At 36.7% G+C, this 24,092-nt stretch overlaps 4 protein-coding genes and 1 long non-coding RNA gene across 5 annotated transcripts; 3 read left to right on the top strand and 2 right to left on the bottom strand.

The window, feature by feature from the left end:
* Positions 1-1,623: 1,623 nt before the first annotated feature.
* LOC114519473 lies at positions 1,624-6,180 on the bottom strand. Its single transcript, XM_028539612.1, has 4 exons — positions 5,932-6,180; positions 5,380-5,498; positions 2,996-5,018; positions 1,624-2,851 (listed from the first exon to the last, which is right to left on the bottom strand). Exons 1-4 carry the CDS (start codon positions 6,135-6,137, stop codon positions 1,624-1,626), a joined length of 3,576 nt encoding a protein of 1,191 aa, XP_028395413.1. The 5' UTR covers positions 6,138-6,180.
* Positions 6,181-6,594: 414 nt separating this feature from the next.
* Positions 6,595-7,211, top strand: LOC114519211. Its single transcript, XR_003686557.1, has 3 exons — positions 6,595-6,769; positions 6,878-7,014; positions 7,088-7,211. It is a non-coding gene; the product is annotated as an uncharacterized LOC114519211 (long non-coding RNA).
* Positions 7,212-9,194: 1,983 nt separating this feature from the next.
* Positions 9,195-11,586, top strand: LOC114519474 (sorting nexin-14-like). The gene is made up of 8 exons (XM_028539614.1): positions 9,195-9,990; positions 10,395-10,463; positions 10,673-10,724; positions 10,825-10,895; positions 10,981-11,008; positions 11,201-11,251; positions 11,349-11,392; positions 11,457-11,586. The coding sequence occupies exons 1-8, from the start codon at positions 9,848-9,850 to the stop codon at positions 11,584-11,586; spliced, it is 588 nt and encodes a 195-aa protein (XP_028395415.1). The 5' UTR covers positions 9,195-9,847.
* A 50-nt stretch (positions 11,587-11,636) lies between these two features.
* Positions 11,637-17,623, top strand: LOC114519363 (sorting nexin-14-like). Its single transcript, XM_028539487.1, has 31 exons — positions 11,637-11,716; positions 11,817-11,979; positions 12,092-12,167; positions 12,291-12,335; positions 12,416-12,499; positions 12,588-12,702; positions 12,795-12,862; positions 12,971-13,058; positions 13,218-13,275; positions 13,359-13,425; positions 13,632-13,693; positions 13,785-13,864; positions 13,962-14,026; positions 14,120-14,251; positions 14,395-14,465; positions 14,574-14,623; positions 14,773-14,882; positions 14,950-15,061; positions 15,136-15,182; positions 15,261-15,310; positions 15,428-15,521; positions 15,610-15,638; positions 15,714-15,751; positions 15,899-15,964; positions 16,067-16,160; positions 16,254-16,324; positions 16,473-16,503; positions 16,734-16,798; positions 16,908-16,999; positions 17,076-17,132; positions 17,236-17,623. The coding sequence occupies exons 2-31, from the start codon at positions 11,876-11,878 to the stop codon at positions 17,263-17,265; spliced, it is 2,151 nt and encodes a 716-aa protein (XP_028395288.1). The 5' UTR covers positions 11,637-11,716; positions 11,817-11,875; the 3' UTR covers positions 17,266-17,623.
* Positions 17,624-17,762: 139 nt separating this feature from the next.
* On the bottom strand, positions 17,763-23,635 carry LOC114519362. The gene is made up of 26 exons (XM_028539484.1): positions 23,372-23,635; positions 22,977-23,048; positions 22,834-22,905; positions 22,580-22,654; positions 22,195-22,501; positions 21,696-22,031; positions 21,521-21,594; positions 21,265-21,394; positions 21,156-21,193; positions 20,887-21,003; positions 20,607-20,741; positions 20,397-20,440; positions 20,227-20,285; positions 19,982-20,121; positions 19,858-19,914; positions 19,715-19,775; positions 19,536-19,586; positions 19,369-19,439; positions 19,095-19,277; positions 18,836-18,928; positions 18,663-18,699; positions 18,427-18,580; positions 18,305-18,356; positions 18,133-18,219; positions 17,965-18,056; positions 17,763-17,888 (listed from the first exon to the last, which is right to left on the bottom strand). Exons 1-26 carry the CDS (start codon positions 23,435-23,437, stop codon positions 17,843-17,845), a joined length of 2,649 nt encoding a protein of 882 aa, XP_028395285.1. The 5' UTR covers positions 23,438-23,635; the 3' UTR covers positions 17,763-17,842.
* Positions 23,636-24,092: the final 457 nt, after the last annotated feature.

Consider the following 24,092-nt stretch of genomic DNA (forward strand, 5'->3'; position numbering starts at 1 on the left):
AGCATTAAGTACAAAACCACTAGAGTGTACTTTCCTCCGGTTGCTCAGTTTCAATTTAGATTTTATTTACGTAAAAACGAACTTATATCATTGTAGTTTTTAGTATTAGTCCGTAGCACGGAATTTGTAGGGCGCTTAGATTTTGACATGAAGTCCTCAAAGATTGGACTAAGAATTGATTACAGACACTTATACATATGTATTAGTGCAATCAGAAAATACAATGTTTTCGGTGTTATTGTCTCTCTATTAATTAGTATTAATTAGGAATTAATTAACGTTATCTGAGCTTCTCTGTTCAAGAAAATAGACCCTTTTCCCCAAATTATTAGCTTATGCGTGTGTTTCAATCAAAACAATGAGAACAGTTTACATACGAATTACACTTTGGCACACCAACATGGCCGCCATGAGTCCATGCCGCTTATAAGCTATTTGTCATATGACCACCAAAAGATGCACATTTTAACGGTATATTTCAAAATTACAAACTCACGGACGTGGCGATAAATTATGCAATTGCATGCAATCATAATGTGATTTTTAGTTTTATAAAAAGAAACGCAAGCGTCAAAGCCAATCGGCAAAACCTTTTATTAAAAAGAAATTCAAGCGTCAAAGTCGGAATCACTGTCATCACCATTTAGAATGTCGTCGACAACATCTGTCACAAGGTCCGAAGGGACTTCTTCACCATTCTCGCACCCAGTGCATTTACAAAGAGGCCCACATCGCATGTTTCGAGAAAAACACGAACACAATCGGGTAGAGCATTTTGTCTTGCGACATGAGCAGTAAATTTGCTCAAGTAGCTCTGGGGGAGCTACGGCAACGGTCATCCACTGAACTGTTAGTTGGGATTCACCGTCAGAGGCACTCCAGCCATGGCCAATAGGACTTGGAGCATTTATCACCGCTTCCAATGATCTCCGTAGTATGGCAGCCTGGTAATTTGCCCTCTTTGTATGCTGGGTGACTTCATCCATGATCGGGGGTAGCCTGGAGTCCAAACAGAATTTTTCCATGAAAATTCTAAGTCGAACTTCTAGCAACGAAGGTAGAACACTCTGACGGTTGTACAGCTGGCAGAGAAACTGCTCTAGAACATCCATTTGAAGATTTGAAATAGACCATTCCTGTCCAAGCTTGGTAAAAGCGGAGATGTATGACGGGTTGCTGATCATAAGTTCATATGGGGTAACTTTTCCCTTTCCTTTCCAGCAGCTGACGCTGTCACAACCAGTGAATGGATGTAATCCCAGCAGAGCTTCTGCCACCCCATCTTTTAAAGTGCTGACTACCGATTCGATATCCACTGTTCTCAACTTTGCTGCTGGACCGCGTTGAATAAACAGTTTACCAGGAAAAAGTTTATAGAGACCTATGCAAATGATAAGTACATCTGTGTCATCTGACTGGATCGTAACTTCTTTGTGTTGTTGAAAGGCGTGCAAAGCATGCAATCCCATCCTCGTGTCAGCTTCTTCGTGATCGGAAAACAAGGCATCTACGGATTCAACCGTCAAGACCGTTGCTGACGCCTTAAACTTGTGACACTGACAGGCATGGGCGAAGTACAACTCAACCCCTTGAAGAAAACTTGGATCGACTGTCTTCCAATGTTCAAAGAAAAAAATTGATTAAGCTTTCCTTGTTTTTCCCCACCGAGAGGAATTTCTTGAATTGCTTTGGGGTCTTCTTTGAACCATGGTCAACATTTAAACGGATAACAGAAGCATCCTTTCCCTTTCGCCTCTCTCTCTCAGCACCCTTAATACTTGAATCTGGATATTGGTCAGTAACAAAATCGACCCTGGTGCAACGATGTCGAGTAGCTGTAGCTATCACACTCTTCAGTACTTCCGCGGATAATGCATCGAATGTGTTGGGAATGTTCTTCAGACGTTGAATTAGAGCCATGGCATCAATTATCCACGCAGTAGAACGATTCGAATTGCTTACGTCTTCAACATTGCTCTCTAGGTGACGACCAATAGCAGACTTGTCAGTCTTGGCTAACGTTCCGTCATAGTTGGCAAGCGACAATGGTACTGGACACAAAGGATAAGAAAGCACGTACTTGAAGTCCAAGTTATTAAACTTCGCGACTATCAGAACTCGAGCAAGATCCCTCGCTGTGGTTTGTAACACCGCCTTTTCCGATTTTGCCTTAACCGTCTTACTCGTTAATGAGAACGTTTTTAGTTTGAGTGCTTTGATTGTGTTAAAAACATCCAGCTCCTTTTTCTTCAGACGTAGATCTATGTACTCAGCGCATTGTTCCTCTCCAGCAGTTTTGGCTCGTGCAATATCGTGTTTGACCTCCGGTGATGCAATTGCGCCAGAAACAATGTTGACCAACTCGTCATCCTCGATGGAAACTGGGTTTGTCATTGCTTCTATGGTATTGATCACACTCTTTACAGCTTTCTCATCCTTTAGCCTCCGTGTGATATCCATTTCCTTTCTCTGACGTGTACAATTACCGCGACCAGCCATACTCTCACATACAGATTGAATCTCTGCTCTATCAGAAAAACTTTTAATCCATCGGTGGACAGCAGATTTGTTAATTGAGAATCCAATAACACCGCCTTTAGTTTTGGAATTCTTATTTAGTGTCTGCTCGAGAGTTTGATCCATTGGAGTCTGACTGAATGGCTGAGACGTGCGTTGGGTTGCAAAATTTCCAGCAACCATTTGCTCATGAATATCTGGATTACTGGTTGGCAGGTTTAGCATTTCTAACCAGTATATTGGTAGGTAACGAGAATAGTGAACGCGGTCGTACGCAAATATCCAGGGTAACATGCGTCGAACCGAGCTGAGATGCAAGGACCAATCACCCACTCTGGAGATACAAATAGAAACAGAATTATATTTTGCAGCGTATAGTTTTGCAATCGGTTCGAACTACATGACTTGTATAATTAAAAAGGACTATTAATCAATAAAATGCATGAAAGAAAGCATGATTACTATTTAGTCCACTAACCTAGTTGCCCTTACGAATTCCAGTAGTATATCTACCATTTCAAGGAAACTTAACCAATAACCAAAGGTTGGATTTGACCCCCCTCTTTCACTGGTAAATTCATGTAACTTTCTCACGAAATTTTGGACATCATCACTCTTTACAAATTCAGTAAATGTTCCATTACTAAAAGCTGCCTTCATATCGTGTACTACATGTTCCAAACAATTTCTCTCATCAACGGACATGGAATCTAAAAAGGCAGTGATAACGAGACGGTATATTGCCTCATAGATGATTTTCATTGATCTGATACTACGGTTGTAGTGTTTTCCTGACAATACACCGTTGACAGATCCTTTTGCGATGATATTGCTTTCAATGAGAATATCGCGTAAACCACCGTCTTGAAATCGTTTGCCAATCACTCCGAGAAAGCTCATAATGACATGGAATTCACCAAGGCGTAGTACTATTCGACTCTGAAACATGCCTTTGGTCCAACGGATCCACTGTGCTTTAGCATAAACAGCTTCATCCATGACAACAACCATGGAATTTTGGTTCAGTTTGTCTGCTATGTCTATGCTTTGGGAGAGGACAGCGTTGACGACGCCAAGATCCGTGGGACTGCCATCAATAATTGGAAGATAGCCAATACGACTTTTCTCAGGAACCTGCGTTGTGAGCTGTGTAAAAAATCCACTCCATGACGGTAAAGGTGTTTCTTCCTCTTCATCACAGCGAAATTTTGCTAGAACGTAGCAAATGTTATCAAAACCAACAGGTCTACTCTCATCTATGTCAGTAACTTCAAATCTTGTAGACAGACTCAGCTTTTTCTTTAAGACGAATGGCTCTATTTCTGTACTTGACACCTCTACTCGTTTCCCTCTTGACTTGGAAATTCCGTGACGATTTTCATCATCTAGTACAGAAGCTTCGGACATCCGTTGAATAACTATACCAGTGGTGCAATGTGTTGTTCCTTTTCCACTCAGTGTTTCTTCGTTTATGTCATTGTTGTCAAATACACATGTCGTAAATGACCCACTAAAACCACGTGGTATAACACTGCTTTGCTGTGCACGGTATCTGGCAAGATCTGAGTCGTAATCAATGACTGCCTTTGGGGATATACAATGCCCCAGTCCTGATACAATGTCAATTAACTTTGAACTGCCCGTAAGATGTCGAATTGTAAGGCCAAGAATAAGATGCTTCGGTACGATTCTTCTTCCTTTGGACTTAAGGTAGATAATGTCCTGACAGATGGACAAAATCTTTTGACGTTCGGTGTCGTTGTCAAGCTCTACCAATTTTTTTTCACTAGCAGAAACTGGTTCACAGCATACACCAGTTATCCAAGCCAAGAAATTGAACAGTTCAATTGGCACAATTTTTTGTGCAGCATCTTCTGTGAGATCGGAAGCTAACGGGGGGTTTGGAACATTTAATCGTGGAGACATCTCAATAGCTTTCTTCACAATTTGGGACGAGAGGAATAATTGTCGCTGGTCGTTGGGTTCTAAATTTCCCATAGCACGTACTTCATCTTCGTCACTAGATTCCTCTGTCGATTCAGGGGCAACAAACATAGTATTTTGTTCACAACTGCAAACCAGCTCACAGTTTGCAATTTCTTTGACTTTGATATAAACCAAAGATGGGAATGATTTCTTCAACTTCCGCTTCAAGTTCCAATTTGACAAATAAGATGCATCTGTGTCTGGCTGCAAATATCTGCTGTAAATTTCTGCCAATTTCGAGATCTTTATTATTTCACCACCACCAATAATACGTTCTTGAATGATTTCACTACAGAATTTCAAATAAGCATCTCCAGTTGATATTTTGGATTCTACTGGAATATATGTGAACGTTCGAAAGCAGGAATGGTGATACTGGGCTTCCTTTGCTATTAAATCTTCCCCTTCAACAATAAGCAGCACATTCTCATCCTGTTTCTTCTGAGCAGCAACTTTGACAGCATTTTCTGCACTTGGGGACATGCACTTGGTCAATGGTTCTGGCTTATAAGCCCCTAAGACAAAAGTAACTATTGAACAGATGACAGAAGCAATGCTCAGTGGATATGACAGAAACAATGGCATAACTATAGGACGCATATTTAACATTCTCTCAGAAAATTTAGGAATCACGCTAGCTGATCATGCCCATATGACCATGCCTATATGTTGACAAATGGGCATTAGACAAACATGTACAATGGACATATAGTGCAGCAATAAAATGTTCTAATTAGGAAAAAATTATAATGTACATCAGTGAAAAAAAGTTTATTCAAATAGACAATAAAAGTTTTTTATTTGTTTTTTTAATAGACAATAAAAGTACAGCAAATAACAATTGCTTTTCAGACTTTATAATAATACCTATAATACCTGTTCTACTATCTTTTTTGTATTTTTCCTTTTGGCAGATAATGCATTTTTTTCCAAATAATGGCACTGTTCCTTTAACAATCTGGCTTGTGGTATCTTGACTTAGTCTTGTCTTCTTTCTGAAATACCAGAGCCTTTTTTAAGAATTTAAAGTGGGGCATGAAGGGGCTGCAAGGAAAGGAAACCCAGCATCAGGTGGTGAACATGGGAAGCCTTAACTGACACTGGGATTTCCAGAATTGAACCCCAGAATTGAACCTTGTTGCTGTGGTTTCCTACATATAATTCCCATCTTTAATTAATTCCCATCTAAATACATTGAATGAAGATTTGTAGTTGTATGTCCCACATGAGTTGTAATTGTATGTAATTTAGTCATAAAATTATAGAGACCAACTTGGCAATAGTTTTGCTATGCAGAAAAATGAGAAAATATTAAATTCGCAAACAATTTAATTACCGTGTATGGATCAATTGCTTAATTATTATTTTAGTATATACAGAAAAAGCATTGCATTATATAATATTCAGCTGGTAACAATTGAGAAATACCTGGGAATACTTTCATTACTTTCATCGACAAACTGACTACTTCTCTTCTTTGAGGATTTTAGATTTTTCTTATTTGTGAAAAGCTGGTAGCACTTCCTGTGGTAACCACACGATGCAGGAAATACTTGTTCACCCCCCAAAATTTCATTAAGCAGCTTAGATGCAATATCACCATATGATCGTCCATATTCGTCTTGTGTTTTCATCCATTCTTGGGCATAATATAGAATAGTTTCGCCGGATTTCGTACTTACTTGAACAACTCTTGTTTCGTTTCATCACTACCTTTGTCCGAATGTACACAGCACTCCATATTTTTTTAAATAAAAGCACATTGCAAAAAGCATATTGTATTATTGTTCGCCATGTTGTCATTGTTTTCATTGTTGTGTCCAGTGGTTGTGTCCGCCGAATTACCGGAATTATTTTGCGAGATTATTTTTTTGCGGGAATTAAATGTCGAGAGCGAGTGAAAAACGTTTGTAGAATATTTGTCTTTTTTTGGTGTTTAGCGATGCGTTGCGATAGAAAACATTGTGGATTACGAAAAATAACTATTTAAACGTGATATATTAAAACAGTTTTCATAATCCGAACGAGTGAGGACTTCAATAAGCGCGTACGGATTCCGTGCTACGGACTATATGTTTGGATTAACTTCAAGCACATGTAAGTGTTAAATTATTTACGATCTTTTTCTATCCTATAGTAACAGTACTCAAATGTATATATATCTTTGAGACTTTAAGTGTAATCCTTCATGTTAGTTTTTATATAGCCCGGCGAAATAAAAAGTTACTCACTGGATTTCCTAAATTAGTATCATGCCTTTATTCAGGTAACACTATTAAATGAATTTTTTGATATTCAATAACGGCTGAAAATGGATGCGTGAGGATTAACTGATCAAACACAACATAATAACATATTTGTATGGCTCGTTCAGCAATCAATTTGTCTGACAGCCAGTTTCATTAACTGTGGTTCTACCAAGACGTTTAACTGGTGACCTTTTGGTAGCATGGATGTACGGGGCAATAATTGGAGATACTTTTACAATACTATCATCCCAGACTATGACAGGTGTGTTTCATGATCTTTTCTTCTTCAACATAACAGAATTGGCATGTGTTAATTTGTATTTACGTATTTATAGGGTTGCCTAGCAACGGATTTTGACGAAAATCAATACCGGTTGCAGAGAAGCTCAAGGTTCGCATCAATTTTATTGGCACAAAACTTCGCTTTTTGGACCAGTACAGACTCGAACAAGTCTAGACAAGGTTGGTAGCGTTTAATATTTAACCTAACGAGGAACCTTGAAGTGAAATAGAAAAAAGAAATAGTGGACGGTTGCGAGAATTTAAAATTTTCCCACTTTGAAAACTGGCATATTTAATAAATGCACACCCTGCTTTGTTTGATCGGGATAATAGATCAACATTTTAATATAATTTTAAGTGGGCAACCAACAATATAACATTTATATGCTTAGTAAAACCTTTAAGTCGAATACCCTTTGCTTCTGGAGCTGCGCGCCGAAGTCTATTTTTCGTGCAAACGGCAAATATTTGTTAGCGATTAAGTCGGGTACTTACGATATCGTGTTACTGTTGTGTACGATATTTCTGTTTTACAGCCGTTTTAGACGTAAAATGTGCAATAAGGGAATGCGTTTTCTTAAAGCAATGTGCACCCTTTGAGTTTCTTTATTCCCGCGTTTAAAAAATCCTGTTAAAAACGCTCTTCTAACGGTTAAAAAACCTAATGAGTTCAACGTCTGCACAGATGTTTCAAACTGTAGGTACCTGTCTGGCCAAAAAATGCTCTGCTCAGTGCTCACAGTCGGTGAAGAAACAAGTTCACTATTTAACTAATTGCCTGAAATTTGCCGTAGATTTTTACAAAGACAATTTTGTATTTTGTAATGCATTTTCACTAACTCGGTAGCGGGTACCCATAGGCCATAGGCCATACAATATTCACATTTCGTTCATGCCCGAACCGGTATTATTGACAGTGGCAAACGTCTTATAATCCTATTTTTTATCTTCCGTTAAAAAAGGCAAGTAAATGGCGTACAAATCAGAGGATCTCTAGGTTCAATAGAATGGCTGTCTGATAGTTTTGTTTGATAAATGAAATTATAGAGTGTTACTATTATACCTTGTCCTTGGACGCAATTAAACGCATTTGCTCGCATTGTGAAGAAAAGTGTAACGTTTATGATGAGACTACGAAACTGATGAAATTGTATCGATTCTGGCCGCCTGTTTAATAGAAATTTCAAAGTATTTAATTGGTTTGTCCCGGCTCAGCGCCTGGCAACTAAAATTTTTTTTGAATACTGTTTTCTTTTCACATTAATATTCAATTTGCATTTTATTTGTTCAAAGTTTAAAGTTTCCATGCTTACAAAACATTTCAACATAGTCAACATACTCTGTTAAACGAAGTTGTCTTCTCTTTATGACACTGTTACAGTTTATTTGAACGACAATGGCAACTCAAGTTACAACAGTGGTAACAAGCCAGCCTGGTGCTGCTCCACGCGATTGGTCGTCAGGTGTTTTCGGATGTTTTGAAGATATCAAGTCATGTAAGTTAGATGAACTCCCATAGGCATAGCCTAGGAAACTTCATAGCTAGTTCAGATTGTAAGCTTAAAATTTGTCGCCTGTGGAAACAGTGAGGTGTAAAAGACGCTCTTGACGAAAATGAATTAATGTCGTTTTAGGTTTGTTTGGCTGGTGTTGTCCATGTTGTTTTATGATAAGTCTTTCACAACGTATGGGTGAAGGATGCTGTTTCCCGCTGTGTTGCCCTGGAGCACTGCTGGCGATGCGAGTCAAATTGAGGACTGAAAACGGCATTCAGGTTTGTCTCTTCTTCAATATCATCATCTTCAGTTTTAATCACTGTTGTATAAAATTCTTTACTACGTTTTTAAAGCTAAATACTGTTACTAGCTAGACAAAGAGTTAATTACCTTTTCATACGACCTCCGGCTCTGAACAGTATTAGACTCGAAAGTTGAATGAAAATATTTAACTTTCTACCTCATGGAATCATTTGAAAGAATTTCATTTCCGTAACAATTCCGTTTCGCAAGTTTACAAAACACTTTTCAATCATAGCTGAAATATTTTACTTTTGTGAATTATTTTCAGGGTACGCTCTGCAATGATGCTTTGTGTGTCAGCTGTTGCTCTCCATGTGTCTCTTGCCAAATGGCTCGCGAACTCACAGCTGTTGGACGCTAAAAGCCCTGTAATCCTTGTTATTTTATACATGTCATGAAACAACGTTATATAATATACATTATACTCTTCATAAACCTGTTTTAGTAATATCGTTTGAAATTTCCGTGTCTTTATTCTTAAGCATGTATTTAAGCACGCGGTTCTCTAAAACTGCACTTATGTTTTTCGTGAAATATTTCGTCATATGGATATACTTTATCAGCTTTTTGTGTGTATAACGGGGAGAATAAATAAAAAGTAACAATCACAAACAATGGTGATTCTAGACGTTGTGTATCAATATTAATATTAAAGAGGGGGCGTATTGAGGAGGGTAGGGTCTTTTTAGAGGGAGTTATTTGGTATCTTACACCTGTATAGGGAACAACTGTGGGCTGTGGGGGAACTGAGGAGGGCAAGGGCAAACGATGGATTAGTTGGGGGCTGGGATAAGATGTACCAGAGTCTGGTAACTGATGCTATGGGCGACAGGTCACACCCCTCACGAAAAAGCATGCTTCGTATCATCGTTGACTTGCTTTTTATAAATAGTTGACAAACTTGATTGTAATATCTCGTTTATATTATTATTGCACGTTTGAAACTCTCCCAGGCTGCTTCTTCTTCCTCTTCGTTTCCAGGTCTCCAGCGCTCCCAGTTCGGTCAAATTCAAGATGGCGGAGAATGTGGAATTCCGCTTTTCAGCCAGTAGGCAAAACAAAGAGAAAGAAGAAATAGTTCGCGAGGTTTTAGGCATACAGCCTGTAATTATTGGATCTTTCTTCACGCTGTTGATCCTCAGCTGCCTGTTGTTCAGGTAGGTTTGAAATGTTTCTCAACAATTTAATAGTCTTGTTAGTGTTTTGAACTTTTGAAGTTTTGGTTTACTAGTGTTACCCGTCATGTATCAATAGAAATTTTGCACTTTTTGCTTGTTCAAGTTGTACATAGTCTGGTGGAAAAGTACGGGCTATTGTAGAAACTGTACAAACCTACTAATGATGTACAAAGATCCATTCTTCTGTGTATTATATTTTTAATATTTGATAATGATACCTAATGAAGACTGAACAGTTGAAAGTAAATATTATAAAAAAAAATAATTGAAAATGAAATGAATTTAAACCAACCATCCTTGAACAACCATTCCTTGTGATTTTAATGAAGAATGGAGGTTGATATTTATTTAATGATGCATGATGTATCGTTGAATTTTGTTAGGCATTTCAGTCTCTTAACATGCTTATGGGCAGTTCTAGTGGGAAGTATTGTCGCATATGTTGTTATATGGTAAGCATCTGCATAAACATATTTACCTGGTACAACCAGGAACATGCCTATAATCGCCTTAGATTTTTTCATGTTAAAGGCAATACCCCCACCCCCTAATATTTAATAAAGTGTCTGCCACTGACTGAATGAATTGAAAGTCATTCTATTAGAATAGTTTTCTCTTTCACTGTTCGAGGGTTCATACATCATTTAACTTTTTATTTTAGCCATGTTCCACTATTTCCCAGCCTCTTGTTTTTGTACAAACCTCGTAAAAAGGTAGGGTAAAGTAATTGTCATTATTTTATCTTATCTGACAGATTTTCTCACAATCAAATTCATGATTATAACTTGCATAATCTCTCTCTTTTTCTGTTAGCCTGGTGATAACCAGAGTACAGCATTAAATATTTGTTCTGTATGTCAAATGTTGAAATGCCAAAGACACAGGTAAAAAATATCAGAAATAAATTGCATTTTGTGTTGAAAGAACATTATCTCATTTTGATATATACCACCCATTTTATTGTTTCAGGTCAGAAATATCAAATGTAGACTTAGAGGTGGGCTCTTTTTGAATCACAGAATGTCAAGGAACTTCTGCATTATTTTGCCTGTGGTCTCCAGAGTGTGTTTTGTTGCAGCTATATAATGGTATTTAGTACCAATGCTGTTCTCTGGCCACTATCTGGTAAATGGATACAGAATATTTAGTAATTCTGGTGTATAATGTTAGGTTTATATTTATTTTGTAGCCTTGGAGAAATCTTACCTTGAATAAAGCAATTGATACTGCCATTGAAGAGGTAGGGATTTTGAAACAAAACACTCTGTAATAAAGTGTTGAGACCAAATAAATTTTGGTTCATTGTATATTATTAGTTCATTTTCATATTTTTTTAGTTTTTAGATCTACTTTTAGAAAATTATGTCTACCATTGGTACAGGTAAGATGTTGCTTTATAACTTTATGATTAATAAACTGTGTTCACTGTGGAGCTTTTATTGCAGGGAAAAAATGAGTTCTGATGAAAGATTTGTAGATGAACTTAGAACTACCTTAAGATTCATATTTGCAGTGATATATCGAAGATTAAAAAAGGCAAGTTATCCTGAAATACTAAGCATTTTACAATCATGAGGACATTTCATCCAATATTCTCTTTGTGATGTTTCAGATTGATCCCCAACTCTGGTGCTGGATAAGCTAATCAAGAATGCTTTACAACATTTGGATTCATATCTTAAAGTTAGAAGGAAATTAAGGGAAAGTAAGTTCAGTCAAGTGGACTTAGCTATGATTTTAAATATCACCCTGGAAACATGATATACCATTGTCTTAAAGCTAATATTTTTTAAATTGTGTTTCAGACCCTGACAGTGATTTTAGAGACACATCATCTTTAGTTTTAGAAGAATTAGGAGAGGATATGCACATAGCTTTGCACAGTAGATCAAGTGAATTACAGTATCAGAGACAATTGGTGGAGTCGTTGCTACCATTTTTACTTCCTTCACCTGCCATGGGCTCCAGGTAAATATCCCTTTTCAACAGTCTCTTTGGTCAAAACTATAAATCTTCTGTTTTTTTAACCATTTTCTACTTTATTTGTCCATGTTACTTGATTGTGTGGCATTTTTTGCAGAAGTACTTGTGGGCTGTTTCGAGAGCTGTTGGTGTATGCTGTTTTCACAACTGGGATAGATACCCTTGTTGAACCGGTTTGTAAATCATCTCATTTTTTCTCAACACATGTTTCTCTTAGGAATTTTTCAGGTATTTTGACTGTAGGAAACATGACTGCTTCCTAGCTCTAATAAAGTTCATTGTTTTCTTTTTTGTAGGATTTTGTAAATCAGATTCTACTTGTCATACTAGATGAAGAATCTGTAAGTAGCATTGTCCTGGCTGTTCTCATCTTTATACAGTCCTATTGTATTGTTTGAATTCTATTTTTTTTGTTTTCTAGATGGAAGAACCTTTAGACCCACAAACAGATGAAGTGGAAGCATTGGCAGAATTTGCAAAGCCAAGAGGAAGAACACCTTTTCATGTATGAATTAATAAAACTCTTTTACAAGTAATCCCACATCATGGTCATATTTCCTGTTCTAAATGACTCTTCAATGTTTTTCTTCCAGGCACTTCATTCAACAATGCCACAAATTATCAATACTCCGTCTGTTTTATTTCGTTTTATAAAATTCATGAAAACTCAAGCATCATTGAATATTTTACAATTTTGTCTAACATTAGGTGAGTGAAATTCTTGATCCAGTTTTGACTTGTATATGTAAAATATTGGATGTTTAAACAAGGTGTGGTTTTTTATGGTACTTTTTTTTCAGATGATTTTAACAAACGCAGCCTTGTTCCGGATTTAACTGAAGATGACAAAAAGGAATTGCTCAAGGAGGTCTGTTTGTATCAGTTTGACTTCAATTTATTTTAAAAGTAAATTAGAGTTGATTTAATATATTGATATTTTTCAGATAATCGTCTCAAACATTTATCTCCTGTTTAGGCAAAGAGTATATACAACAAATATTTTGTGAGGGGTGCACCAGATTTTATACCTTTTCATCCAAGTATTGTGGATAGTCTTAAGAAAGGTGAGTATCTTACCATCAACATCATTTGCAATTTGTGAAGTATAGATATTTTAATAACTTTTTACCAGTACACAATTTTAAGTTTACCAGTTAGTCCGACAGACATATAGATTCTTCTTGTGAGCACACTATTTAAGAATATATTTTATATTATTGCAGTTGTACAGTCCACCTCAGACCAAATAACAAAACCCGAAATGGCAACCCCTCTTTACAAGTAAGATTTTAGTTTGACAATGACACAAAATGTGTTCTCCAAAATGCGATCATTTTAAAAATGAATTATATTCCATCCCACAGGGCTTATGAACATGCTTTTGATCAACTGGAACACATATATCTGCCATTATTTCATCAAAGTGATGAAGTAAGGATAATTTATTAATTGGCCCTAAATGACATCTCACCGACTTTAAAACCATCCTTCACATAAATTGATCTTTAGAGTTGAAAAATGACCACAAATCTTTTTTATTTTCGTTCGAGAGATATTTTTAAGTAAGATACCAAAACTGTTATTTTTAAGTAAGATACCAAAACTGTTTTTGAAATACTATTCTTGTTTCTTTGTAGTATTTTAATATGACTTGTGGTAATAGAGACAGTGAGAAGCCAACAATGAAGCCAACTCCAAGGTATGCTTCAACTAAGGTCTAAAACTGTGTTATGGATTCTAAGTCAGAGTAATATGTGGGTGTGGGTTATGCTATGTCATTTTTTCTCCAGGACTCAAAAAAAGAAATTTGGTGAACCAATTGGGAAGAAATTAGTGAAAGGTTTCAAAGATAAATTATCATTGCCTAAAGGTACGCTAGCCTACAGGTGAAGGAGTCATTCCTTTCCAAGTATTTTCAAATTTAATTAACTTGTCTACTAGAGTTCTGTATTCTGTCTTATGTTCAGGTCAAGAAGGACAATTCAAAATGATTGAAGATGATCCCTTTGACGTTATCATTGATGAAGCCTCGGTAAGATTTTTTGACCTGCAAACTCGTGAAGATGACTGTCAATGTAATTTTTTTTAACTAATTTGTAAGATAACCTCATTTCAAACCACACAGGATGCGATGCTTGATTCTATTGATATTGATGAAGCCCTGGAATTACCAGACACAATGTTAACTGTGCGTGATATGAGTGATTGGATTATTTCAATACCAAAAGTAGCTTTCAACCATCATGGCTCTAAAGAGGTAGGCTCTACTGTTGTGTCTTGATGTTGTGTTTGATTACCAAGATTTCTTGTACTATTAACAACAATATGGTATATTCAACCTTGGTAAGGTCAAATATACCGGAATATGGTATATTCAACCTTAAATGACTAAATTTTTAGATGGTATCGTATATAATATCTGTGTGTGAGTCAGAATCAAATGAAAATATGAACAGATGGGACGTCAAGAGGTTCGTAAACTTAGCCTCTGACATTCAATGTGGTGCCGCTAAACACTAAGTACAAGTTTTAAAATGTATATCTGTTTTGTAAAAACTCTTTTTCTTTTTCTTTTGCAGACAACACCACGAATTTTACGTCTTGCACAGTAAGCTGAGGGAATTTCATGGTAGGTTTTCATCAATATCGTGAAAATTCTCCCGGCTTAAGAACAGGGGGTTTTTGAAGAGATTTTTCACAAAAGATGAATTCGGTTTTTCTCTTGTGGTTAGAAAATCTTTGAGCTGACGTTTCAACTGTATTTTTTTTTCATTTCAGGGTATTTTGGCGGGGCTGGTTTACCGTCAAAACGAAACTCAACTTTGTCATCCAAACAGGCGACTGAGATTTTCGAAAAATATCGCAATTCATTTAAACAATATTTGCAGGTAAAATAATTGGCTTTTATTATTACGATAATAATGGAGGCAGATCAAATTAATTTTCTCTTTCTAGGATCTAGTTCGCAATCCTTTGACCAGAGGAAGCGCCTTGTTGTTTCGTTTCTTGTCTCCTGATAAGGAGTTCACAAACATGTTCACACCAGACACTGTCGGTCAAGTGGCAGGTACGGAGCCTGATGGTAGTGACAGTGAAGGTTTTCAAATGAGATTGTGGATATTATTGTGCTCTTTGTTTTAGGAAAAAAACTAAAATCTGTTGCGACAAAACTAAGAACGAAGAAGGAGGTAAGGAAGCCAACCTTTGCTTAAAAAAAAACAGGATTTAATTTATTTGTTTTCTGGACTAAAATTTTGTAATTTTAGAAAGGCCAAAATCTTGAAACCTTCCTACATTCATTTTTGGCATCTACAAAGTGAGTATTGGGTTTATCATGATCAATACTTCGTAAAATAGACCTCGTCATCGCAGTCCAGTTTCGACCTCTCTGTAGGCTGCTAATAAAGAAGTGCATTTTGATCTTTTCCACCAGACCTCCATCCGGTAGGAGCACTCCAGTTTCGGGTTCGCCCAACATGCAACGCAAAGAATACCGCGGCCAGACAGCTCAAGGGACTGGTAATAAGGTATTGATAATTTGATATAAACCATTTTGTTATTGAGGCCTCTTATAAGTGATGATTTTGTCTCTTATTGTTTCTTGAACATTTTTAGGATGGCACTCCCGATACGAAAGACATCAGGTTAGGACACAACATAAAGTAATTTTCTGTTATCATGAATCATTCTCTCAGAGTTCTCTCTATGAAAATTTATAGGAACAAAGTTAAAAGAAAGACGTCAAAAGAATCTCAAGGTACCAGTCTTGTGAAGAGATTGTGAATACATCTGGGATGCTTCCATCTAAAAATCTTGCCTAACATGAAGATTTTTTGTCTTCCAGGACTAACATGATCAGTGTTTGAAGAGATGATTCTGAAAATTCTGTGCTTTTCTTTTTTAGATGCAAACGTAAAGCCCAGTCCTATTTTGCAGTTGAATGGAGTAACAGAATACATTCTTTATATCGGTAAATAGTTTCAATGTTTCTTAAAATAAATAAATCGCAAATCATTTTAATCTGATTCAAAAATCCTAATAACATGAACATAATATGTTTGATTCATTTCAGCCATCCATTTGTTCGAAGTCCCTGCTTGGTGCTTGAATCTTCTGATATGCTTTCGAATTGTTGGCCAGCGAACTTTTGATGATTTTGTAGACAGGTATTTTCAGTCTTCCTTATTTCTCCGCGAGTTCACCTGAGGAAGTGTTTGCCACAAACTAAATATTGACACTCGAATGTTGTGTTCTTGCAGGTATCTCGCGTACAAAATACGTCTCGCGCTTCACGAGTATCATTTTGTGCCAGTTATCCAGATGTTCCGAGGTCAGTTGCTTTGCCTTTCAAAGATAACGAGTCCTTGTCGTCTATCAACCTTCAGTGATAAAATGCCTGAACATTGGGAAGCTTGTTGTAGTTGATTATTGTCTCCGTTTTACCTTCCTTCCTAATCATTTCTGTGTTTTTCTTATAGATGCTGTGTTCTTTGATAATGACCCACCAAGGTTGGTTTGTATTTTACTGGCTAATACCCGCCTCCCAAACGTTCAGACTTGGGATTGCTTGGAAGGAGACTGCGTAAAAAACTCCTCCCAGGGCAGGTTTTGCTTTCTCGGAAACGCGTAAAAGCGCCTGGGTATTACAGTTTGTCTGGCCGTGACTGCTGATCTGTACTTAGTCCCGTAATTTTTTCGCACAAAATGAGCGGTTGTATTAATCTGTTTAAATTCTCTAGAACTGAGACAGACAAAATGAAAAGAAGAGACAAGACGTTGAGACAGCTTCTGGGATTTTTTCCAAGTAAGATTTATATTATTTCATGTGGATTGATGATCTCAGTACATTCTTTACAACTGCTCCACTGCTGTATTCAATATTGGTAAATCTGTGTATTTCGTCTTAAATTTAGCACCACTCGTGAAACTACTTGGCAAACAGAAATACAACGAAGGTCTCACTGCCATATTTGAACTGCTACAATATGAGCAACTGAACAAACAAGTTAGTTTTACTCAAGTCTTTTTAATCCTTTTCGTGGAATATTTTTAAATATTACTAATTTTTTCTTTTCTTTAAGCTCGCTTATACGTTGTTGGATACATTAATAGTAGAGATCTTTCCTGAGATTGAACAGGTGTGTAGATATGGTACACCTCACATCCTTCTGGAATATGCAATGCACGAGTTTTTTTACAATAAATTACAGCAATACAACCAGAATTTCTTTGATTTTACAGCAAAATACAAAAGACGAAGAGGAGAAATGACGTCTCGGTGCGTGAGTAAATAAATTATTGAATGTGGTGTTTAGCACTGGATTGATTTCGTAAAGAAGTTATTACTTAGCTAGGTGATAAAGTTATGACTCCCGTGACGTGAGACGTGAGAATCAACCTCTGATGTTCAGAATAAACAATAAATAAGTGTTTACTTGTTAAACAAAGATAATTGCAACATTATCAACCCAAATAACAAATAACTTAAATACTGTCAGATAGTGAACAATAAATGACAATTGATTCGAATAATTCATAACTATACGTAGTTATCAATAAAAATGATCAAATTATTTATCATATATTCATCATTCCATTCGTTGTTTTATTAAAACATTGACCATAAAATCCCTTGTATTGATAAAATATTGATAAAATATTGTTTAAATTTTATAAGTCACATCACAAGGTTTGTATAATGTTTATTCATTAAAATAATTTCCTAATAGCTGACATTGTTAGTCCATGTAACTAAACGATTGCACCTATATTAATGTAGGTCTAAATTTTGTTTATATATATAGTGTTTTAATTAGTGCAACAATTTTCATGTTTATTTTGAGAAGATCTATTTTCCTTTTCCTGTCAACTGCTCAAGAGCTTTCTTTGCCTCCCTGTGGATAAAAACGATGGTTGTTGGATGTGTTGGACTTTTGTGAACAAATTCATGAATTTTTCACCACAATATACCTCGCTAATATTCCTTCACCTCTCTCTCTTTCCCTCAAACTCCTTAAAACTCTCGGATCATCCCACTTCAACTTGCTGAACGCCCGTACAGCCTAGAACGCAAATTATGCAGTTATTTCCATGGTTCTTATCGGGTAATCTATGAATACTTCTTGAAGAAATACTGACCTGTATTCTGGCGTAAACACTGGAGTCCAGCGCTAAAATATCCAGAAGAGATTTAAGCTCCTTTTCTCCTTTCATTTCCAAAGTCGCCTGTGGATTATCAAAACAGGAAAATGGATAATGGAAATTAATGTTGATATATCGTTTCATTCATGTGGAAAGTGTCGTAACTTACCATTGATATGATCGCTCGTGCGCGTACGGTATCCTCTGGATCATCAAGACGCCTAACAAACACAAATAAACATTGAAAGAGAGGATATATTTCAGCTGAATATGATATCGCTTATTTGGTACCTATGGACGAGGCTACAGGCTTTGTTTCTTAATCTCAATGTATTCAATAATTCTGCAACTTTTGATCTAACTACTTGATGCGCATGATCCCAAAGTAGTCGCTCTAAGATCTGAAATATCTCATCGACGTCTTTCGCCAGGACATGACGATTTCCTGACAGAAGAAGAACATTATTTGTTAATGTACAAAATTAGTTATGGATTATAATAGATAAATTTCCACGTGAAACCCTCACCAACAAACATCAATAGATCACAAGCCTGGACGCGAACCTGAAATGCGGAGAATACGATGAAATATTGGCTCTATCTCATTAGATCTATCTCACCAGGTTCATTATCAAGGATGCTGTGCCCAATTCCACTCCAGCCGTTGGTGATAGCGACTGTTGTCGTTTAAGTTTATTACCTTCCAACTAACTGAAGTGCTTAATTCGTGTAGCAAAGATTCGACGACAATTTTATCTTTACTGTTCATTTGACGAACCAAAACATTCAAGGCCTGAAAGTTAATGAATAACTTGCTGAGAGTGATGTCAAGTTGATCATTTGTGGATTGGTTACTTGATCAAGTTGAAATACATATCAAACGATTGGGCTATATCATGTGCGATGATTCACTGTGTTAAATTATGTGGTGATAGTGTGATATAATAACTCATTGGTACCTGACAGCGCTGTGTTGAAATCAATGAATTAGTTTTGATAACGTCAAGTAAATATCTTTTGGCAACGGGATGTACAACAAACAATCTACCCAAACATAACGCGCTGGAAAATGCTAAGCTGGGGTCGTTGCCTTGGATAAGATCTTCTAAGACATCTAAGGTTTCTTGGAATGGTTGAGCTTTCTAGAAAGAGATTTATCTATAAAGATCTATAAAGATTTATATCAGCTTCTTCCATTGCCCCTCGTCGGACACAAGTTCCTCGACCCTTTACCTTGTCAAAAAAGGGTATGTTGTCGACAGAACACAAAACATCTAGTATTTCTTGTTTTAAGCTTTTTGATCCTGAGAAGGTGAAAAGGATACACGATATAACGCCGGGAGACAACATCGTTTTCTTGCATATACTCTGTTTTAGCTGAAGGAATTTCTTAAACTCACCAAATTTAAGTGCATTTTGAAGAATCTCAATAGCTGAGGAATGCCAGTGACCTTGAAACGGAAACAATGCAATGTCATTCAGCTTCTTGCTTGTCGAAGTTTTCTTGCAGTGGTTTCTCTAATAAGCTCTCGTTCACCACAAAACTCTGTTAGATTCCCAAAATATTCACAAAACAAACCTGAGAGAATCAAAGCCTTGCTTGCTTCGTACAAAATTCGTGGATCTTTGCTTTCGCGCAACTGTAATGTTCAAATTTCATCAGACGTTGCAACTCTTAAAGACTCTTTTAATCCATGAAAAAAACTGTGACAATAGACTTACAAACGTTTTGATAGCTGCTCCCACTTCCTCTTCAGAGCAGCGGAGTTCACTCAGAGCCTGTTGAAATATTTATTATCAAATAACTGTCTTATCTGCAAGTCATAATAGATATTTTCGTGATAACCTTTAGTGAGTCAATGACAGTCTTTTTCGTTGGTGAAAGTAAGCCATTTGGACCTAACAACCACTCAACTCTATTCCATTTCTGATCACATTTGCGGGTGGCATCGTATTGTTGTAATTGCGCCTGGAATATCTTGAGAACTAGAAAATATTTTGAACAGAAATTGCAATGAAGTTTTATTTATTATATTGCTTGTTCAAAAACACGTATTCATTCTCAATAGACAGCAAGGTTTTTATATCCACCTTTAGTTGCTTTGACCATCTTGTAAACTATGGAAGGTCTCCAAATCATAGCCTCTTGTCTAAAAGGAACAATTAGTGGACCTTGTACCAAGGTTGGTTTATCATAACATTGGCATCAAAAAACGGTGATAACTGATAATAGGTTTTTCTATTCCGAGCTGTTCACTTACTTTTTCATCTCATCGGTATTAGCTTCGTTGTTTTCTAACATTTTCTGTATAGATTTAGGTGGAAAATAAAGATTACTTTATGTCGTGAAAACTCCTCAACAAGTATGATTTGTATTGGGTTATGTGTTTGGCCTTGATCACAACTCTTCCTTCTCCTGTCAGGTATTTTGTCTCTATACCTACCCTGGCAAGTATAGTCTCTATACCTACCCTGGCAAGTATAGCTTGTGTTTTGCTCTGTTGTGTTGGAGGTTTTGTCTTGATTTTCTTCACGACTCTCCCCCCTGCACTTGCTTTGCTGGCGCACCAGACGTTTGAGTTCCGAGGAAAAACTAGACGTGGCATCTAGAACAAATACGTATGTACTCAAAAGTTTTCATCACAGACCTATCTTTGAAGACGACTCGTAGATTCTTTATATCAGTTCTTTGTATACCTTTTTATCATGAGTATTTTATGGGCCTTTGGATATTTCTCAGCAATAGTTTACCTTCACTGAACTTTTTCTTTTAGCATCGATTTGGCGCACAGGAACATTATCTTGATCTAATTTTGGAAGCTTCTCTTCAGAATCATCGGATTTCTTATGAGCGCTATCTTCTGGGATCTTTAAGAATGGAGCATTAGAATGAAACATTTAAGGATGACATGTTATCAAGATACTAGTCTCTGCCATCACTTATTCATCTGGAATCAACGATGATGGATCTCACATGCAGAGTAGCGTTATTATCACGATAACAATCCTCCTACACTAACCATGTCTTTACTGATCTCCCTCTGAATTCTTGTTGCACCTAAAATATGGTAAAAACTCTTTATTAATTACCAAGTTTTTTATGATCAAAATATTGACCATATAACCCACTTTCAATATTTCTCATTCGAGCTTCAATCTTGTCATTTTTCAGCACAGGTTTTATCGACGCCTCGGTTGCCTTCTCTATCACCTCATACATGTGGTGAAGTCTTGCGTACAATTTGTCTAGAGCTATTTTCTAAAAGACGGAGAGAAATTTAGATTAAGTATTGTCCAGCTTGTGTACAAACGAGGTCATCAATTGGTATCGACGTTTGACGTTTGGTAACTTGTCGTAATCTTGATTAATTAATAAAAGACGTACGTGTATATCAAGAACGCTGTTGACCTGAGTTGCCTTTTCTTTCCAAGGAAGATCAGGAGTAAAGACTGGCCGTTCTAAACCATGGTGCATAAAATTTTAAAACACAATGTGAAAGTGAAATATGACTGTATGGTGATGTATTATGTGGTGGATAATTCGTGTTTCGTTGCTGTACCTTTAGCAATAAAGCTATCTTGGACAGGAAGCCCAAGAGAGTGCCATGAATTTGGAGACCTCGTTTGAACGTTGCTATCGGGCCAGTCAAATCTATGATGATCGGACTTCCAATATTTTTCCACATCATCGTCGTAATCTTCACCCAAGGAAGTTTGCGAATCTCTCGTCGTTACAATGGTTGTCCGTGGTTTGTCATTGAAGTCTTTTAGAGAAGAAACTGTGGTACAAGAATTTTTGTCGTCTGCAACGCTATGCTTAGTTTCGTTACGATCAGGATATGAAACATTTCCAAACGATGTAGAACTTTCTTCTTCATTGAAATAATTTTTATCATCTGTTAAGAAAACGATCAGTGAAGCGGACGTGAAATAAGAATTGACAATTTTTAGACCGAGAAGAATTTGGTGAATGTGAAGACGTTTTTTTCAGAGATTTCTTATTTTGGGGATAGGATTGTGGAGTTACAGTATGTTTGCAAGCCTTGATGTGCGTCTCACCTTGTTCTATCAATCTCTGGCTCATATCTAAGACGTTTTTTGTCACGTTATAACAGTTACGTTTTTCACTGTGACATACTTCTGGGGTTTTAACACAGTAACCGCCGACATCAGAGAACAGTCTCTCGCATTGTGACGGGGTGAATCGTTCATCTTTGTTACCGGAGAGATGTGTTTGAGCCAGTGATTCACCAAGTGAACTGACTGTTGCGGATTTTAGCAGATGGTTGGCTTTCTCGTGACACTCTACAAGCAACTTTTCTAGTCTCTTTTCAAGCCATTCTAACCTGTTCTTCGCTTCTTTCACCTAAAAATTCAATCTCTAGCTACAGGAGTCAAATGACGCTATGTGCATGTCAGCATGTGGTATTATCTGCTGCCTTACCATTTTTTTCGCTTTCTTTGCCTTTTCTAAATCTAAGCGCGCATGACCAAGCTCGTTCCGTACTTTGACGATCACCTACAGGCAAAAAACGATATTGTGAGAATCAAGAACTGCTGATCAATTCGATTACAAAGGCAACCTCGTTCCAACCAGCGCTTGGACTGAAATGCGGTACTTATAACCATTCGATGCTTATAACTTCCTATGACAAATGGTTGGTAACAAAATCCTTACAAAGTTTGAAAACACTTTACCTGGACTAGAACGATCAAGGTTTCACTTTTTTTGACGATGTCTTTAACTGATTCAACTGTGCTTAGATCAATCTAAACATTCAAAAGACAAAGATCTAAAGGACCATCTCACAGCATTGTTATATTTGAACTGCAAAGATCACCTCATTTTCGGAGTCGTTAATGTTTTCAACAAGATTGTGAAGTTTCTCCTGACTCTGTTTGATCATGTCGACCTTAATACACAAATAGCATTTCGTCCATAGCTAGAAACATAGTACGCTATAATACGCCGACACGGAGAGGGAGTGTTGGCAGTACTACCTTTCACATATAGCTTTACCATTTTGCAAAACCGATAACCGTACTTGTTTTTACTCTTGTTTTCAATCTGTTTTCAATCAAGTTTTTTACACTGAACTTGATTGAAAACAAGACAATGTCCAGGTGTATTTTTCAAACGTTTATAAAAATGGCGTTTTTCATGGGGAACTCAGTAAGAATCTGATATGGTATTGAGGCCTCATTATACAATCAATATCTAAGAATGCTTTTGTACCTGTTCTTTTACCAGACTGTTCATTTTCTCAGATTTTTGTGATAGTTCCATCTCTCTTCCGGTCATCGAGAAATTATTGAGGTAACATTTGGCTTGACCTTGTGATTGTCGCTGTAAGCATTTGTTTTTTTGAATGAGTAAGTTCACTATAAATTATCGAGATTTGTCTGCCACAGAGATTTATTTTACAAAAACAAGTTTTATTATATGTATTCTATGCAAAATTCGGCCGCCATATTCGTTGGTAAATAGTAACCATGGAGACAAGCGTAGTAACCATAGTAACGAGTAGTTCGAACGTTTTCCATCTTTTTTGTGGTAATAAGTTTATGTCCAGTATACACCAATAGTAAAATCGCACTTGTTTTTAGCTGGCATATATACATCAATAGCCATAATTCATCATAGATACCCATCATAACATATCAATATACATCCTTACACGCAACTAGGCATTGCTAGACATCATTGCATATCACTGGACATCATTATACATCAATGGACATCATTATACATCACTGGACATCGCTGGACATCATTATACATCACTAGACATCACCAAGCATCAATAAACATCATTATACATCACTCGACATCAATAGACATCATTATACATCACCAGACATCATTATACATCACTGGACATCACTAGACATCATTACACATCACTAGACATCACCAAGCATCAATAAACGTCATTATACATCACTCGACATCAATA

This window comes from Dendronephthya gigantea, unplaced genomic scaffold (genome assembly GCF_004324835.1).
Source record: "Dendronephthya gigantea isolate DGI-Jeju-01 unplaced genomic scaffold, DenGig_1.0 000013F, whole genome shotgun sequence".
NCBI lineage: Eukaryota > Metazoa > Cnidaria > Anthozoa > Malacalcyonacea > Nephtheidae > Dendronephthya > Dendronephthya gigantea.

Bases quoted from the DNA above. Each gene is read 5' to 3' on its own strand.
- LOC114519473 (XM_028539612.1), bottom strand. From the start codon at position 6,137: ATGAAAACACAAGACGAATATGGACGATCATATGGTGATATTGCATCT. The intron at 5,499-5,931 runs GTATTTCTCAAT...CTGGTATTTCAG, and splicing joins AGTAATGAAAGTATTCCCAG to AAAGAAGACAAGACTAAGTC. The intron at 5,019-5,379 runs GTATTATAGGTA...CTTTTGTCTTAG, and splicing joins CAAAAAAGATAGTAGAACAG to GGGCTTATAAGCCAGAACCA.
- LOC114519474 (XM_028539614.1), top strand. From the start codon at position 9,848: ATGGCGGAGAATGTGGAATTCCGCTTTTCAGCCAGTAGGCAAAACAAA. The intron at 10,725-10,824 runs GTAGGGTAAAGT...TTTTTCTGTTAG, and splicing joins TGTACAAACCTCGTAAAAAG to CCTGGTGATAACCAGAGTAC. The intron at 11,393-11,456 runs GTAAGATGTTGC...CTTTTATTGCAG, and splicing joins TATGTCTACCATTGGTACAG to GGAAAAAATGAGTTCTGATG.
- LOC114519363 (XM_028539487.1), top strand. From the start codon at position 11,876: ATGCACATAGCTTTGCACAGTAGATCAAGTGAATTACAGTATCAGAGA. The intron at 12,703-12,794 runs GTGAGTGAAATT...CTTTTTTTTCAG, and splicing joins ACAATTTTGTCTAACATTAG to ATGATTTTAACAAACGCAGC. The intron at 16,799-16,907 runs GTAAGATTTATA...TCTTAAATTTAG, and splicing joins GCTTCTGGGATTTTTTCCAA to CACCACTCGTGAAACTACTT.
- LOC114519362 (XM_028539484.1), bottom strand. From the start codon at position 23,437: ATGACCGGAAGAGAGATGGAACTATCACAAAAATCTGAGAAAATGAAC. The intron at 23,049-23,371 runs GTACAAAAGCAT...TTGTGTATTAAG, and splicing joins ACAGTCTGGTAAAAGAACAG to GTCGACATGATCAAACAGAG. The intron at 20,286-20,396 runs GTAAGTGAACAG...TGTTCCTTTTAG, and splicing joins AATACCGATGAGATGAAAAA to ACAAGAGGCTATGATTTGGA.